Consider the following 17,375-nt stretch of genomic DNA (forward strand, 5'->3'; position numbering starts at 1 on the left):
CCCTCTCCTTTTTTTCGATTAACCTTTCCAGGGGTCTGTTGATTTTATTGACTCTTTCAAAAAAAACCCACCTTTTGGATTTATTCATTTTATTTAATTGGTTTTGATCCTCAGCTCTCAGTCTCCTCAGTGGTGGGATTTTAGGCATAAGCAACCAGAGGTTGGCTTGCAAATGCTCTTTCAAGAGGCAGAAGTGAAGTGAACGAGGTGGCGGAGAACTGAGGCTGCAGATCTATTTGACACAAGCCAAAAAGGTGTGGAAGCAGCAGAAGCTGGATGAAGAAAGGAATCCTTTTTTATTTATTGTTGGGCTAATGTATGGAGGAGTTACATTCATCAGGTACTAGGTGCATTACTTCTCAAACATTGATATCCCTTCTCATGTTTTTGTCTCCATTTCCCTCACCCTATCCCCTCCCAATCATCTTGTTTCCCCCCTTCCCTTTACTATTTCAAATAAACATATATAAAATATACCAAGTCAGATACAGTAACAATATGAGATTAACCATAGGGCAAAAGAAAGAGAAGAGAAATAACAGAGTAGTTTAAGGACAACAATCACACAAGATAAAGCTCTTGTTTCCATATGAAGAAAGGAATCTTTGCATCCTCTGGAAGGAATATGGCTGTGCTGGTAATTCTATTTTGGATTCTGGTATGCAAATCTGTAAATTCCTTTTCTTTGTGTGAGAGCACCAGGTTTGAAGTATCTGCTGTGTTAGCACTTGGAAATTAGTGCACAGCTCCTCATCAGTTTTGCCATGAGTGATAAACTGACCCTGAGCATCTTGCCTCACTTTCTGGACTGCCCCTATGATCACAGGCCCCAGGGCCTTGGCTTCAACCTGCATGTTGTGACAGGGATGCCCTGCACTGACACCAGTGTAGAAACAAGATGACTCATTTTATTTTTATTTTTATTTCATTTTATTTTTTGCCAGTCCTGGGCCTTGAACTCAGGGTCTGGGTACTTACCTTGGGATTGCTCAAGACTAGCACTCTACCACTTGAACGACAGCACCACGTCCAAGTTTTTTCTATGTGTGTGGTACTGAGGAATTGAACCCGAGTCTTCGTGTATGCTAGACAAACTCTCTTTCACTAGGCCAAAATCCCTGCCCCTAGATGACATATTTGTAGATAAGTAGAATAGTAGTAACTGTCAAGCCAGGCACATTTCGCATATACATATGAACTTTCTGTAATCTTAAGGAAGGTGAAGTGAAAAGTTAGGATTCATTTAAATTCTAACTTGTTTTTGTGCCAGTACTAGGGCTTGAACTCTTGCTTAGCTTTTTCACTCAAGGCTGGTATTTCACCACCGGAGTCACTTACAGTTTTGTGCTAGCAAATTGGAGATCAGAGCCTCTTGATTGATCTGCTCTGACCTGCAATCCTCAGATCTGAGCCTCCTAAGTAGTTAGGCTAACGGCGCGAGCCACTTGCATGTGATTTCTTGGTGAGTTACTTGGGGGAATATTTGTAGTCTAAAATACTGGAATTCTAAAACAAATGTGTGTGTGTGTGTGTGTGTGTGTGTGTGTGTGTGAGAGAGAGAGAGAGAGAGAGAGAGAGACAGAGACAGAGACAGAGACAGAGACAGAGACAGTGTGTGTGTATCCTGGGGCTTGAATTTTTGTTCTAGACTAGCTTTCTCCCATTTGAGTCACAGCTCCACTTCTGGCTTTTTGGTAATTAACGGGAGATAAGAATCTCTCGGGGACTTTCTTGACTTTGAATCATGATCCTCAAATCTCAGCACCCTGATACCTCCAGGTGTACAGCTTAACACAGATATTTTAATGTCATGGATAGCCTTATTACCCCTCAGATTTGGTCTTTAAGTTATATTTGCCCTTAAGCTTTAGGTTTAGTCAGATCTAATCTTTTTTAATTGTATCTCGTTGTCAGAGTAATGTACAGAGGGGTTACAGTTGCATTCATCAGGTAGAGGGTACATTATTTCTTGAACATTGATACCCCCTCTCATGTTTTTGTCCCCATTTCCCTCTCCCAACCCCTCCCAACATCTTGCTTGTCCCCTTTCCTTCCCTATTTCAAACAAACAATATATATATATATATATATATATATATACACACACACAATATACCAGGTAACAAAGTCAGATACAGTAACAACATAAGATTAACTGTAAGTGGGAAAAGAGAAAGGAAATAACTTCACATAGTACATTAAGAACAACAATCTCAAATAAATTTCTTGTTTCTATATCATTTCACTTAGTCTCATCCTATATGGCCATATGTACATAGCCTTTGAGCTACTGTGATCCTCTGTTAGGAGAAACCTAATTATTACCAATGAGGGAAACTGGTATGTTTGTTCCTTTGGGTTTGGCTTACTTCCCTAAATCAAAGTTGAACTTACCCACTGGAAAGGGCCTTAGGCCACAAGACTCTGCATGACGTTCTGCTGCCATCTCATGGCCAGAATGTGCCATAACACCTCTGTGTTTTCTGAAATTCCTGCTCTCACCAACAGAGGACAGGGGGATTTGATAGAAACATTTTGTTTATAATCTTGAATTTGTGGCATTTTGCTGTTATAGCAGAGTGAGATTTACTTCAAAACTGAATATGGAGAAGAACCATATAATACAAGTTCTCTTGTTAGTAAACCAGTGAAAATTCCCAAATATTATTCAGCCTCGGGGGTGGGGGGAAAACATACCGCCTAGACAGTTTTGAATTGCTAATTTGTTTTTACCAGCCCTGCTCACCTAGTGTTAGAGTGGCAATAGACAAGCTACTCGGGTGGACAGCTAAACTTTTAGGAAGCTAGAAATAAGAGAGCTTTATGCTGCTACCCTTGAAGGTGGCAGGCTTGTTAAACCAATCGGTGGCAATTTGGGATGGCTGTCTTACTCCCTACCAGTTAGGATTCTAACAATCTAATTTCCTAGGAGAGAGGCTACGGTAGCTCAGAGTCATACCTGGTGTTTGGTTCCTATGAGATGAATGGTATTCTTCTCTTACTCTCCACCTAAGTTGTTTCCTAAATTGACCTGGCTGATTCAAACCAGCATGTCAGGCGTCATGTCCTCAAACTTCAACAAAATGTTTAGGCACATAAAAGATCAAAACTGTGGTTGCAACACAAGTGAAAGTTACAGGACCTACTGATTTGTCCTCCATTCTACTACTTTTTTTTTTCTTTTTGCAGCAATTGAGGTTGAATTTAGGGCCTTGTGCTTTGCAAGGCATGTTTTGTTTCACTTACGCCACGCCCCCTCCTGTCCACACACACACTTGCTCTTTATTTCATGTATTTTTCAGATAAGATCCTACACTTTCTTCTCATATCCTTGGACCATAATCCCCCCTACCACGTCTAGCCAACTCTCTCCCTTAGTTTAAGATCTGAACCACGATTCTTCCATCTCTCCCAGCAGACCTACCAGCCCACTAAGCCTGGCCCTCCATTCTTCAGGTTAGCACAGACAGTGTGGGCTGTGTGAAGGATGGAGACCCATGGAGTGCATTTTGAGAACAAATAGCTTCAATGGCAGATAGAGGACCCAGATGCTCTAGAGGATGATTCCAGACAGACTGACATAACAACACAAAGATGCAGAGCTATGATGGTCTGCACAGGGAATCAGAACCCATGCCAAGGGGATTCAAAAGGCAACTTGACCTTGAAACTAAAGACTAAGTCTGGGGCCTAAAGCTTTGCTCTAAATGGAGCAGGGTTAGCTCACGCCTGTAATCCCTAGCTACTCAAGGCCTGAGATTGTAGGATTGAATGTTAATGGAGAGCCACCAAGCCCTGAGTTCAAATCCCAGTACTAGCACATGCAAAATATAAAAATAAGCTTTTTTTCCTATCTGCTTTATAACTGGAGCAGACTGTGATATCTTTTGGAAGATCATAAATGCAAATGTAGGCACAGGCAAAAGAGATCACAGTGGAGCCAAGCCATGCACAGAGGTCCCAGGAAATGAAAATGGGGCTACTCTCCCCCCTTCCCCAACCTGTCAATCTTCATGGAGATGCAAGCACGATGGAGGCAGCAGGTGAGACAGCAAGCTGTGCAGGCAGGAGCTGCCCCTATGGATAATAACACTCAGGCTTTAAGTGGTTGCCTAGCAGGAAAAGTGAATGAAGGTCTCTCTGAGCTCTCAGCAAGTAGCAGAGGGCAGAGCCCAGAGGCAGGGGCTGTTCACCTGCTCAGCTCTGGTTCTTTGGAAGTGATGTAAATTGCAACAGTCTTTCTCAGCAAAGTGACAGACTCCTTTTGATTGCTAGTTAAGTGTTTATTGTTTTCATTTAAAATCAATTGGTTTTACCAGGGGGTTGGTGGCTTTTGAATAGGTCCACTTATATGCATGGTGCATCTGGATTGAAATCACTCTCTCCTTTCATCCATTTTCCTCCTCCCTTTTCACACCAATTTCAACAAGGTTCATCATTTGCATTTAACAGCTGAAGATCTTCTTCTTGGACAAATTCCATTTTTGTGTTCCTAGTTTGCTATCTTAGAAGTATACTGGATTGTATTCTAATTGCTCTGCTTCTGTTCAGCATAATGACCTTTGACCTGCTGCTTGGCATTTCTAATTGATAGATGCTTAGAGGTGAATTGTGGGTGTGTGTGTGCACACACGTGTGCTGTGGTCATACCAGTGCTTCACCCATTGGACACTGGTGAGAATGAATGAGTCTGAGGATGTGAAACCTAGAGTTAATTTATACATATATGAGTTAACACCTCAGGGTGGCATCTGAGCGAATGACCTTAAGTATATTGAGTGAAATACAGTAGACCCAGGGGAAAACTCAAATGGTATAACTCCTTAAGAAAGACAAACTCACAATCCAACCAAATAAGCAGCAGGGAAAGGAAGTGGAATCAAAGGGAGGGGATTAGATGAATGACAGAGGAATGGGGTCTGAAAGCAGTCATAAAATTCAATGCCTAGAGTTTAAATGAAGAAAACTGAGGGGCAGGGTTGGCAGGGATGGGGGAGAATGATGAAAGGGATGCACTGACCACACCCCATTGCATCCATAAACTGCTTTGTTGAATGGCAACTTCTTTGTACAACTATTTAAATATAATTTTGTAAAAGTCTCTTGATATAGCTATGAAGCTCTTGTGATCCTCTGCTAAGAGTACATTCTTGGTATTTCAAATGAGGGAAGCCATGGGTCTGGCTTACTTCGTTTAATATGATTTTTCCAAGTCTTCCTATTTCCTTACGATGGGAAATGTCATTCTTTCGGATGGAAGCATAGAACTCCACAGTGCATGAATACCACATCTTCATGACCCATTCGTCTACTGAGGGGCATCTAACCATATAAACCATATAAACTACAAGAAATGGAAACAAGAGGTTTTTCTGGTTTCGTTTTTTTCTCTCCCCCGTTTTGTGTATTCCATGTTGTCACTGTCTCTTGTTTCTGTATCGTTTGTCTTGTATATAAGTTTATCTGATTTGGGGAAGGAAAAAGGGAATCACAGAAATGGGGTCACAAAGCGTGATCCAGTGCAAAAGTGACACTCACTAGACGACGTCGGAAATGACCTTTACAACTTGTTAGGGAGGGGAGTCAGGGGATGGGAGGAAAGAAGGGAGGGCAACAGTGTTCAAAAAGAAATGTACTCATTAGCTTACTTATGTAACTGTGATTCCTCTGTACATCGTCTTTACAATACAAATTTTTTAAGTATCATAAGATCCCTTTACATACACGATAGCTATTTGTTATTTTACTTATATCTTCATGGAATGGTCTCTTTTCATAGAAATGGAGTCCCCGTAATGGTGGGTCAATGAGGTTTTCTTTTTTTATGTTTATATTCCAAGTACTTAATTTATTATCTAAACTCCAGCCCTAAATCACAATAGCTAAATGTGATCAATCATTATTATCTCAGGCTCAGATGTCGGGAACTAAGTGGAAGAGCCAGCAAAAACCATTAGGTCTTCATACAACTCTTTCCTCTGCACTGTAGGCCGTGGGGTGCCAACTTTCTGTCTAATTCTAAAGCTAAATCCAATTACTTCCTATTTCAGTGGCAGATTAGTCATATGCTATCTTAATGCACACATGTTCATAGCTTGGCTCTGACAAGGCTTCAAAGCCTTTGGACCCCAACTAAGAGATAATCATATGCTGTGTAGACCAAACAATGTAATGACTGAGTAAAAGTCACTCCACTCTTTTAAACCTATAAATACGTGATGGTGCTGTGGCTCAAGCTACTTTGCTATTTTAAATGTGATATTGATTTAGTTGTGTGTGTGTGTCTTTTGGTTTTCTTCAAGGCTAGAGCTCTACCACTTCTGGCTTTTTTCTATGTATGTGGTACTGAGGAACCAAACTCAGGTCTTCATTCATGCTAGGCAAGCGCTCTACCACTAGGCCAAACTCTCAGCCCCAGTTGTGTTTTTGTCAGTGAATCATGGGGCTTGAACTCTGGGCCCGGGTACTCTCCCTGAGCTATTCAGCTCAAGGTTATCTCCCTAGCCCTGGAGCCACAGCACCACTTCTGGTTTTCTAGTGGTTAACTGGAGATAAGTGTCTGGGTGTCTTTAGTGCCTGAGCTGGCTTTGAACCTAGGATTACAGGTGTGAGCCACAGCACCCAGATTGTGTTGTGTGTTTTTTATAAATGAAATTAAACCTGAGATGGTCTGTAAAAATGAAAAGCTGTTGAGACTAGCTTCTAATAGTTATTTTACTAGCTAACATGTTGTGTTACTGTTAGATGAAGGTGATGACTATGAAGGTGAAAAATATAATTTAAAAAGAGAAAAATAAAAGTGTATGAAATTGAGAAAGCCTAGCCAGGCACTGGTGGCTCAGGCTTGAAATCTTAGCTACTCAGGAGGCTGAGTTCTGAGAACTGAAGTTCAAAGCCACAATGGGCAGATAAATGGGAGAGACACTCACTGTCAATTAACCAGCAAAAGCCACAAGTGCCTCAGGGAGTAGAATGACAGTTTTCAGCAGAAAAGTATAAAGCCATAAGTTTGTTTTGTTTTGTTTTCATATTAGGTTCAGAATCTTACCCCCAAATTTTATTTCCTTAGGATTGTGCTTAAGATGATTTGGGTAGATGCATTGCTTATGGGGTTTTTTTTTGGGGGGTAGAGGGGTAATGGGGCTTGAACTTGGCCTGGGCACTATCCCTAGCTCTTTAGCTCAAAGCTACCACCCTAACCCTAGGACAGGGAATTGTCCCTGAGCTCTTCAGCTCTGGGCACTGCCCTACCCTTGAGCCAAGCCCCACTTTCCATTTTTTTTCCCCCTAGAGGTTAATTGGAGATAAGTGTCTCAGGTCCTTCTGTGCCTGGACTGGCTTTGAACCTTGATCCTCAGATCTCCTGAGTGGCTAGGATTACAGGTGTGAGCCACCAGCACCCTTATTGGCTTTAAGTTAGCCTTTGATAAGGCAAAGTTCCATATATTCATTAAGAGTCTAGGAGGAAACGATGAGAAGAACCAGAAGCTCTGATGAAAGGCACAGAACTATCATTTCAACATGTCACATAACTTCAAATGATTTGGTAGAGTTCTTTCCTTTATTAGCACATTGAAACATTAGCAGAAAAACAATCTTCATTTGATTCTTACTGAGATTTATTGTTTTTTTTTAATAATGCCACTTTTCAGAAGTATAATCATGTGCTCACTTAAGACAGGCTGACAGAGTGAAAAACTTGTTGGTGATGCCAACTACCTTTTAGGCAGGAGAATAAGACAGATAAAGTGCAGTGACAAGTCATGTCCCCAATACCAGCAAGCAGACAACGAACCCCAGCCTCCCCTTGCCATGATCAGGCTCCCATTTTTTTTTTCTTTTTTGCACCATCGAACCCACAATGGAAATCTGGTCAGACATAGAACACAGATGGCTACTATCAGACATGAAAAGTAAGATTTATTAAACATGTTTACATCCATGAGTTGGGAGTTCATTTTAAAAGCACAGGGGTTGGGGAAGAGTGTTAAGACAAGTGGTCAGAATAGAAAGACGCTACCCCAATCCTATAGTCAGTTGATTGTTGGCCACTAAGACAGAACGGAATCTAGGACAAGTGCACCAATGCTTCAGCTCTCCTGCTCCGCATCTGAGCAGTGGTCAATCTGTGCCCTCTGATGATGGGCAGATAAAGTTCGGCATATGGAAATAATAAAGAATTTACTTGGTGCAGGCAGTATGTCTATGGATTAAAACCTAGTGTGGACACAGTGTCTACTTGTGTTACAGCCCCGCAAGGGGAATCTACACCAAAATATTCATTAGAAGGAATTTGGTCCATACTACATCACATTTTCCAGAGGGTTTAAAAAATAAAGTCCATCTATAGACATTTCACACCAGCCCCAGAAGAGGTGGAGTCTGGGTAAAACTTGCAAAATGTCTATAACAAAAATGGATGGCTTAGATTTCTTGGTTATTTTCAGTAGAGTAATTAACAAGCAAACTGTACATACATGCAACAGACAAGCCTATGTGAAACTAACATACATTTGTTAAATAACCTTTTGTTTCTTTTCTTTGTTTCTTTTTTTTTTTTTACAAAATGTGCATGCAGCTTTGAACAGTTCCAAGTCATGCTGCTTGATGTTTGTACTCACAAAAGTTGAACAACTCATAAAAGGAAGGAGAACGGACTGAAACACCTGTGTGGGTGCGTGCGTGTGTGTGTGTGTGTGTGTGTGTGTGTGTGTGTGTGTGTGTGAAGTTAGTTGCATGGTTACACAGAGGGAAATTCAAGGTCAGGGAAAACCTAAAATGAAGAGAATGCAAATGAGAATTTGACTTGGTTTGATTGCCCCTCCCTCCCCCATCCAAAAGAAAAAAAACAGTAAGATACTTTGAATTTAAAAAAACCAAGCTTTGTGCTTGCTTCAACCTCAAAGAAATGTAAACTGAAATTCAATAGAAAAACAGTAGTTTAGTGCAGAATATCCAGTGAAATACTGAACAGCTCATACCACCCTCTTTCCAGGGCAGGTGAGAAGTGTGCACTGGGGTATGGCTCAGAAGCCTGGGCATAGCTGAAAGTGTCTTAGGCTCCAATCCATTCCTAGTCACCAGCTGGGGAAGTCAGAAGTCGAGTTTGTCTACATCAGCAGAGTTGGTTTTGATATAAGGAAGGAAGAGAGGACTAGTAGGAGTATTTTCAAGGTACAAGTATGCCATTACTTGAAGCTCCCAGCATTCCTTGTAGATTGACTGCAAAGTCTTCCATGCAAAATAATGGAAAACATGAAGAACATTGCTGGACTGCAGACAGGGCTTCTGTGGCAGATGCGTCTTAGAAGATAACTTCTCGTCTTTTGGGTTTCCACACATAAGACTTTAACTATGAAACAAAAGCTAGTGAAAGGTTTCACTGGCCTCCATTTGTAGTTGTTGATGCAACAGAGACTACTTCAGCCCTTTTTATTTAGTGCTTTTGGAAAAAGAAAGGAAGGGTCTCTGTTAGCATCCTGAAACCTTTTATGAGACAGCCAAGAAAAGGAGTGGAAATAAGCAATACAATGAGAAGAAAACAAGAAAAGAAATCCAATGGACACAAATACAAATAAACAAAACAGAGCAAAAAGAACCAGATACGTTTCTCGAACACAGGGAATTAACACTGCTGTGGTCTGTGCAGAAATGTGTAAATTATGACTTTCGAAAAGTGAGAGTTTCCAGTTTATTCAATTTGGTGTGTGTTGTTGTTACTGTTGTGTGTGTGTGTATCTGAATTTTCCTCTTTTTCTATTTGTTAGAAGCATCAGTGACTCTCACTAGCACATTGATTCTTTCTCTAATTTGATAGATTGCCTTGTTCTGTCATAGAAAGCCATGTTTTAAACAACAATTGGGACATATTATTGAAAAACTACTACAGGCAAAACACAAATTGATTGTCTGTCTCCAACAATGCTTTTTGATCGTGAAGTATCTGGTTCAACTGTTATCCTGCAAGATAGAGGTTTATTGGAAAAATTCTGACTTCACTATGATCTGATGCAGGGAGGCCCAGTTGAACTTTCCAGAGAAGATTGGGAAGCCCGGCGGGTCAGGGGAGTGAGTGTGGGATCCACCAGTGAAGAGGGTGGGAACAATTTGTACCATCCAATCACCATGCTGGACAGATCGAGTTCTTCCAATAAGATTTGAGCCACACCCATAAAGCATTTATGGTCCATTCTGCCATAGTCTCCCCACACAATCACCTGTAGAGACAGAGCCATGGGACATCATTTGAACTTCTTTCTCTTTCACGCTTGAATTGGCCAAACAATACCAATGAGGACGCGTAGGTAAGAATCAGTAGTGTGAAGGTGCTTGGAGATATTGCAAACTAGATCTTCAATTGAATGCAGTGCAAATAATGTTTCCTTAGTCAATAAAATTATGACGTGCATGAGGCATGTTAAAGAAAGAAATAGATGCTTTCTCAGATGTAAATTCAGGACCTCTAATAATCAAGGTAATGGGCTATTAGAGATGCAGAACTGCAGAAACAACCTAATTCAGGGTGCCAAAGCATGCATTTACTGTGCAGTGTGCAAAAAAAGGTGGGATTCATTTTGTTTCTTTTTTAATCTGGCACCTTCAGGAGACTTGTCTAGAAACTCTGATATGCTCTGATGGCTACTAGCACAGTGCACGCACTAAGAGTTACACCATCTGGGTCAGTTTCCATTGGCTTGGACAAGCCCTTCCATTACATAAATGCACAAGTTCTACATTCTAGTCCTTTAGCCTAAAGGTTCTGTACTGTCACAGTCACATACTTTACCCAAGCAGGGCTGCTAAATCCTGCCCTTTCAACTAACTGAGCAATTTTGCCCAATTAAATTACTTTCTCAGGAATCATCTTTAAAATGAAGGTATTCAGGCACATTATACTTAGGAACAATGTGCTGGCATTCACCTAGTGACTAATGCCTGTAAAAATTTCTCCCCTTCCTTTGAGGTCAGGTCTAGTACAGAGTAATGCTCAATGAGCTACTATTAGCTCTATTTACTTTGATCTCTTTCTCTCTCTCTCTTTCTCTCATCTGTCCATCCATCATCCATTCATCCTATCTTCCATCACCTATCTACAGTTTCTCATCTCTCATTATCTATCTATCTATCTATCTATCTATCTATCTATCTATCTATCTATCTCATCTGGCTATTGTACCTATAATAGATATACGTCTATATCTCTATATCTATATGTATCTATCTATATATTTACTATCTAGGAGAAGATAATGAAAATAATGCAAAGGTAAATGAGGATGGAGAGAAAGAAAGAAGATAATATATTAATTGCCATGATCACATTCTAAATTAAATCCCTCTGGTTATTTATTTTTTTTTACTCAATGATCTACTACTACGTTTATTTACACACTTTTTCTGACTTTCCTTCTCTGTGGTTCACCATCACTGCAATGTGCTATGGATAACACAAATGTGACAGCATAGAAACACAAACTCCTACTGACCTGAAGCACTTTTCCCTGTGGACTTTCATCAAAAACCAATGACTGCTGATACAAAGGATCAAGCGTCTTCCGTGCAATTCTTGTCTTCTTCTTGGCTATACAGGCTCCATTTTCCAAAAGATATACTTTGACATAAGGAGCTAGACCAAGGTATATAGACACACATAAGAAATCAATCCTTGAATTCATTTATTTCATTACAGAATACCTTATCTGAAAATGAGAGATACTCTGACAATTTTCCAGAAAAACAGTAAAATCATTTAAAATATTCATTACATCCTTAAAACCCAGATATTACCATTTCACTTTCATGGATTACAGTTTGTATTTAAAAGCTCACTCCTTGCTTCCTATGCTTACATCTAAATGCTTCTAGTTTTGTTTTTGCACATATAAGCCCACAGAAAAACAATAACTGATATAAGCTATAAATCAAATATAATTCAAATTTTAAAAACAGATTTATGTTCAGGCAATAAGATATGACAGAAGTGTCATTTTTAAAAAACTAATTAGAGATATAGAATCAAGCACAGAAAATTTACTTGTCACAAATGTTTCAAATCACGGTCTTTTTCTTTTTTTTCCTAATTAATATTCTCATACCCAAACTTAATAAGAGATTTCCTTACCAGGTGTAGATTTGGAACCAGGTTTTTGTGTGAGGCTTCGTGCTCTAATAACTTCTACTTCTAACTGGCCCTTTTTATCTTCCATTCCAATTTGTATATCACCTGGGGTGGAGGCAAAGCAAAACATTTCCTTTTTTTCTCAGTCAAGAGATATTAACAAAAATTAAAATAATCTTAGGGATCCTGATATGAGAAACTACTATTTAGACAACCCCATCCCACTTCTCTTTTCATTTTCAAAACTGACATTGAAAGATTCCTTTCCTGAGTACATGATAAAAAAACAACTACCACACTGATGTATGTTCACGTGATTCTTGTACTCTAATAAGATTTCTTGTGCTATGCCATCTACTCTATCTGCTCATTAATAAAAATTTTAATAGGCTGTGTTAAAATCACTTAGAGAAAACTACCCATCATCTGCCTCCAATTATCTACTATGTAACTATCTATCCTCTATCATCTACCTATCTCACTGTCATCTAGTATCATTTATCTCCAATTATCACCTATCTATCCCTCTATGCATCCCTCATCAATGAGATCATACATTGTCCTTGTGTGACTGCATGCACCAGTGAATGGGATATGCTTCACACATTTAGCCAGGCCGTTGTTAATGAAAATATAGGTTAGTTATGTTGTCGCAAACATAAAAGCACTAAAATGAACAATTTTACAAGAAGTCTTTACACCTTTGCTTGAACATTTAATGTTCTAGGTCTTTATATATGTGGATCTCATTTTACAAATCTCAGATTTATAGTGTAGGTCTTAGACATACATCTAAGTTTTGTCACTCTAATAGGTTTATGAATCTTATTTTCTTTGAATGCTAAAGAAATGGAATTCTTTAAGAACCCATATGTAATTAATGGTAGTGAGGTTTGAACTTGCTAGGTTAAGAGCTCTACAACTTTTCAAAGCTTCCAGATATCTGTGCCTTAAGTTATTTTTTCACTTATTTTCTTTTTTACTAAAATAAACTTATCAAGTTTAATTCATTGTTTCCTTGACATTTCTTTGTGTATTCCATTTTTTGAAGTTAATTTTTCCCATGAAATTTTATCTTTTAGAGGAGAATAGAGACTAAGATTTGTCTTTACTATTTTTATTCATGAATGAAATTTTTTGATTTTTAACATTTTTATGACGTGGAATTTTTAATCTTCTTTATTATTTTATTTCTTGAATAAAATTTGTCTTACTATAGATTTTAAGCCAGGTGCTGGTGGCTTGTGTCTGTAATCCTAGCTATTTGGGAGGGTCAGTTCTGATGACTGCAGTTCAAAACTAGCTCACACAGGAAAGTCCATGAGATTCTTAACTCCTATTAACCCCCAGAAAACCAGAAGTGGAGCTGTGGCTCAAAATGGCAGAGCAAAAGTCTTGAGCAAAAGAGCTCAGGGACAGTGCTTAGGCCCTGAGTTCAAATCTCATAATGAACAATTACAACAGAATTTTCAATAATATTTTTCTCCTTAAGCACACGAAAATCATTTCTCTTCTTTTTGGGGGATTAGGAGAAAATAAAAGTTGTTATTTCATTTTTTAATATTGTGAAAAGTTTGGTTGCTTATTTGTATTAACTCCTTTTGTTCACCATGAGATACTGCCATTTAGATTTTGTTTGTGATCAGAGAATGGACAATCTGATCCTACCTTTTTTTTTTGCCAGTTGTAGGGCTTGAACTCAGGGCCTGGGCACTATCTTTGAGCTTTCTCAAGGCTAGGACTCTACCACTTGAGTCATAGCACCACTTTCAGCTTTTCCTGTGTATGTGGTATCAAAAAATGGAACCCAGGGCTTCTTGCATGCTAGGCGAGCACTCTACCACTGGGCTACACTCCCTGACCCTGATTCTATGAAGATAGATAGATAGATAGATAGATAGATAGATAGATAGATAGATAGATAGATAGATAGATGGTAGACAAGTGCAAAATGTTCCAGCAGTCTTCTTATCTGCAGGGCACCATTGTAAAATACTCACAGCTGTAAAGAAACTGGTAACTCCCAAGCTGCAATTTACCGTGTTTTTTTTTCTTAAATTGTCTGTACTTACTAATAAATATGCAATATATTCCTGAAAGTATACATCATTCTTAGTTGTACAACTAGTATACAACAAGAAAGGCTAAGAAACAATAGTGGTCAATGCCTTTCAGCGTCTCAGACTTTATATAACCATTGACTGGACAATTCAATCCCTTAAGCAGTTTCTTGTTTTCCCTTGGCAATTTTTCTCTTCCTCATCACTTGAGATGAGGTTCTAGAATTTCTCTAGGAAGTGCTTTTTTTTGGTTGGTTGTATGGAGAGCTGAACTCAGTGCTCATTATCTTCTTTACTCTCTCCAGTTTCAAGTTTTCTAAAATAGCTCAGCAACCAGTATCGTTTATCTAAGAGCTGTGTCTGTTATTCCTTTGGAATCTTATCAGAATAATTTAGAATTTTCAGTTTCATTCTTCCCATATCTGAAATACTCCTGTATATCAAAGCGTAATGTAAATAGCATGCCCCTAGTGATTTTTTATGGTCACCTCAGACTCACTAACTTAGCCTTATGAAGCACGATAGTAAGTGGTGAGGTTAGTGAAACTGTGCATTGCTTGTTGTTGTATGGTACACCTGTATTTTAATTTGTAATTGTTACTTTTTTTTTAAACTTTCTTCCTCTATATTTTCTCAAAACTATATTCTGTTGGGGTCGGTGTGTGTGTATGTGCATGCGTGCGTGTGCGTGTGCGTGTGCGTGTGTGTACTTGTGTGTGCCTGTGTGTGTGTGTGTGTGTGTGTGTGTGTGTGTGTATGTGTCCTGGGGCTGCAGTTCAGCCTGGGTGCTGTTCCTTACCTTTTTCAATCAAGGCTAATGCTCAACACTTGAGCCAGAGCTCCACTTCCAGATTTTCAGTGGTTGATTGGAGGTAGGAGTCCTTTATCTTACATTTAGTGTCATCCTTAAAAAAATTTTGGGCTGCGAGTTTGGCCTAGTGGTAGAGTGCTTGCCTACCATGCATGAAGACCCGAGTTTGATTCCTTGGTACCACATACACAGAAAAAAAAAGCCAGAATTGGCTCTGTGGCTCAAGTGGTAGAGCCCTAGCCTTGAGAAAGTCAAAGTGCTTAGGCCCTGAGTTCAAGCCCCAGAATTGGCAAAAAAAAAAAGTTACATTTTTATGTTTATATCACTCATTCAAATCCTTAGTCTATCCTGGTTGTTGACTCCATAAAGACAAAAACAGGAGGCATTTTACGACATCTATCTTAAGGACCGTAGCATGCTACATTTCATAAAAACAGTATTCAAACTTTGCCACAGCTTTTATTTCTGATTTATACTATCATGCTGGAAATCCCATCATTGTCTCTTGTGTGAGGATACATTTTTTTCATTGGATCTCATTTTCCTCTTTCTTTTTTTAATCAATGAAGAACAGTTTCTTTTGTTGAGATTAATCCTCTGGTGGTTTCTAAAGCAGTAAAATGCTTATAAAGACAATGTTCTTAGACACTGGGTCAGTCAACTATGAAATCATTCACTCATTCATTATTATTACTCAAGAGTCCAAGGTGAATCTACCTTTGTTTGGTGATTGAGATAACTCTCATTGTGCTTCCAGGCTGATCTCAAATTTACTACATCACTCAATATGGCCTTGGAATCATCATTTTATACTCAGTCTCTAAAATGCTAGGATTACTGGTATGTACTACTATGTTCAATGTAAATCTGCCTTTGCTAATTTTGTGTGGGTAATATAGTCATCTACTTTCATCCATTTTTCTGGGTTTACTTATGCAATCTTTGCAGGGATAATTTCATGTGATACAGGGAACTATTTGTTGCATGGGCTATATACAATTTTCTCTATTTGTCTTCTTCTTTTTAACTTTATTTAAGGTATATCCCGTCGATACGTTAAATATCCCTTACCCAAAATGCTTGTGGCCACAGTGCTTGAGATTTCATATACACTCAGATTTTGAAATATTTGCAAATATATAATGAGGTCTATTGAGGATCAGACCCAAGTGTTAACATAAAGTAAATACTCATAATTTGTTCTTGCATCTGCATTTTGACATGAGATCAGATGTAGAATTCCCTATGCCAATATGCAATATTTACATGTTGGAGAACTCTAGACTTAGGATTTGTAGAGGACGGGAGCTCTGTCAATAGTCTTTCAATTCACCTGATGTTTGATTCATTCTACGTTCTTTCTCATCTCAGAAACATGAATCGTTTCCCAGTATTTTTTAACTTCCTTCCTCCATCCTCCTCTTTGACATTTTAGTTGATTCTGAAATATTTTATGCTTATCTTTTTATAAATCGTGAAGAAGGAAGCAATTTAATCCACATGTGAACAGTTAAACAATTATAACAACATCCGACTCTGTGGGGTCCATCTTACATGCTGTGAAGTCTAATTGTGTGTCTTATGTTTGCATGGCATGCAGATGTCTTAACAAGGTTTTCTGGCAGTTCAAATCGCAACTAAAAGACTTTTGTCTCATTGTGTTTATTTTGTATAATGTCTCAAATAAAAAAGTGCACTGGAAATTTAAATAGAGCTCTATAACCAGAAATAATCTACTCAAAATATTGCTTCTCCTTTGTATGACAATTGTGCTGTCTCAAACAGCCTTAACAAGCAGGAAGCAAGGTTTGTGAGAATGACCCTTACCCATTGCAGGGGTGGCGAGGGTTTGGCGTCCAACCAGCTGGGCGGGTCCCAGTCCATCAAGAAAATCACTGAACTGACTGTCAGCACCCAGTCGTACTCCAGGAAAGATTAGGCTATTAACAACAGGACAAAAGACAAAAGAGGAAACATTAGGCCTTCTGTGATTTCTTTTTGTCAGGTACCCCGAGGCATTTTCTCCCAGATGAAGCCCTGGCTAGTTTTCACTCGACTAATTTTTATCATAAAACATAAGACTATTTTAGGACAAATATCATATGCTTCACTGACAGAAAAGATCTGTCATCTCAGCTCAAGTCGCAATGATCAATTCAGAAGGGCTCAGATATCATTTTTAATATTCTAAGTGCTCCAGACCCTTTAGTCCATATTCTTACATACATATATTGTGACTATAAAATATAAGATAATAATTTGAGTATCACTATATTTATCTAATTTCTCAAAAACAAAGGAGTATGAGTGCAAAAAAGCAACTAGTAGTATTTTGAAGATTACTATAGCATTGTATTCTTATTCACAAATAAACTGTTCATGTAAT

The 17,375-nt window shown here is 38.8% G+C and overlaps 1 protein-coding gene across 34 annotated transcripts in view; it reads right to left on the reverse strand.

Moving 5' to 3' along the window:
* Positions 1–9,570: 9,570 nt before the first annotated feature.
* Positions 9,571–17,375, reverse strand: part of Rims1 (regulating synaptic membrane exocytosis 1) — a 492,115-nt gene continuing 484,310 nt past the window's right edge. For all 34 annotated transcript variants that reach the window (XM_090338562.1, XM_090338560.1, XM_090338558.1 and 31 more), the window contains 4 exons: positions 16,817–16,929; positions 12,122–12,223; positions 11,487–11,626; positions 9,571–10,217 (listed from right to left, as the gene is read on the reverse strand). In XM_090338562.1, coding sequence (XP_090194688.1) covers positions 9,999–10,217; positions 11,487–11,626; positions 12,122–12,223; positions 16,817–16,929 — 574 coding nt within the window. In that variant the 3' untranslated portion in view covers positions 9,571–9,998. The remainder of the gene's footprint in view (positions 10,218–11,486; positions 11,627–12,121; positions 12,224–16,816; positions 16,930–17,375) is intronic.

The sequence above is a fragment of the Megascapheus bottae genome, chromosome 8, assembly GCF_031878675.1.
Source record: "Megascapheus bottae isolate mThoBot1 chromosome 8, mThoBot2.hap1, whole genome shotgun sequence".
Classification (NCBI taxonomy): Eukaryota; Metazoa; Chordata; class Mammalia; order Rodentia; family Geomyidae; genus Megascapheus; species Megascapheus bottae.